The sequence below is a fragment of the Apaloderma vittatum genome, unplaced genomic scaffold (assembly GCF_000703405.1).
Source record: "Apaloderma vittatum isolate BGI_N311 unplaced genomic scaffold, ASM70340v1 scaffold23500, whole genome shotgun sequence".
NCBI classification, from domain to species: Eukaryota; Metazoa; Chordata; class Aves; order Trogoniformes; family Trogonidae; genus Apaloderma; species Apaloderma vittatum.
Window position 1 is genome coordinate 27,754 of NW_009696576.1, and position 433 is coordinate 28,186.

Consider the following 433-nt stretch of genomic DNA (forward strand, 5'->3'; position numbering starts at 1 on the left):
CGGAGCATCAAGGTCCTCTTGGCCCACGGGGCGGAGGTGGACAGCCTGGACGTGAAGGCTCAAACCCCGCTCTTCATGGCGGTCAGCAACGGCCACCGGGAATGCGTGAAGGTCCTCCTGGACGCAGGGGCCAGCCCCGTGGGCAGCATCTACAACAACAGCTCCCCACTGCTCATCGCCGCGAGGGACGGGAACACAGACATCCTGCAGCAGCTCCTGGACCACGGCGCGGAAACCAACGTTCAGGCGAGGTTGCCAGTGGCTTGTTCTGGTCCCCTCTACCTGGCCGCCGTGTATGGGCACCTGGAGTGCTTCAAGATGCTGTTGCTGTACGGCGCCGACCCCGACTATAACTGCACCGACGAGAGGGTGATCGCCCACATCAAGGAGCCCAAGACTCTGCTGGAAACCTGCCTGAGGCACGGCTGCAGGA

The 433-nt window shown here is 63.5% G+C and overlaps 1 protein-coding gene across 1 annotated transcript in view; it reads left to right on the top strand.

The window, feature by feature from the left end:
* The window catches only part of ASB12 (ankyrin repeat and SOCS box containing 12), a gene marked incomplete at its 3' end in the record, with an annotated part of 1,743 nt that overhangs the window by 211 nt on the left and 1,099 nt on the right, over window positions 1-433 (top strand). Inside the window, 2 exon segments of the mRNA XM_009875596.1 lie at window positions 1-4; window positions 6-429. The exon segment at window positions 1-4 is cut by the window's left edge and continues 211 nt beyond it. Coding sequence (XP_009873898.1) covers window positions 1-4; window positions 6-429 — 428 coding nt within the window.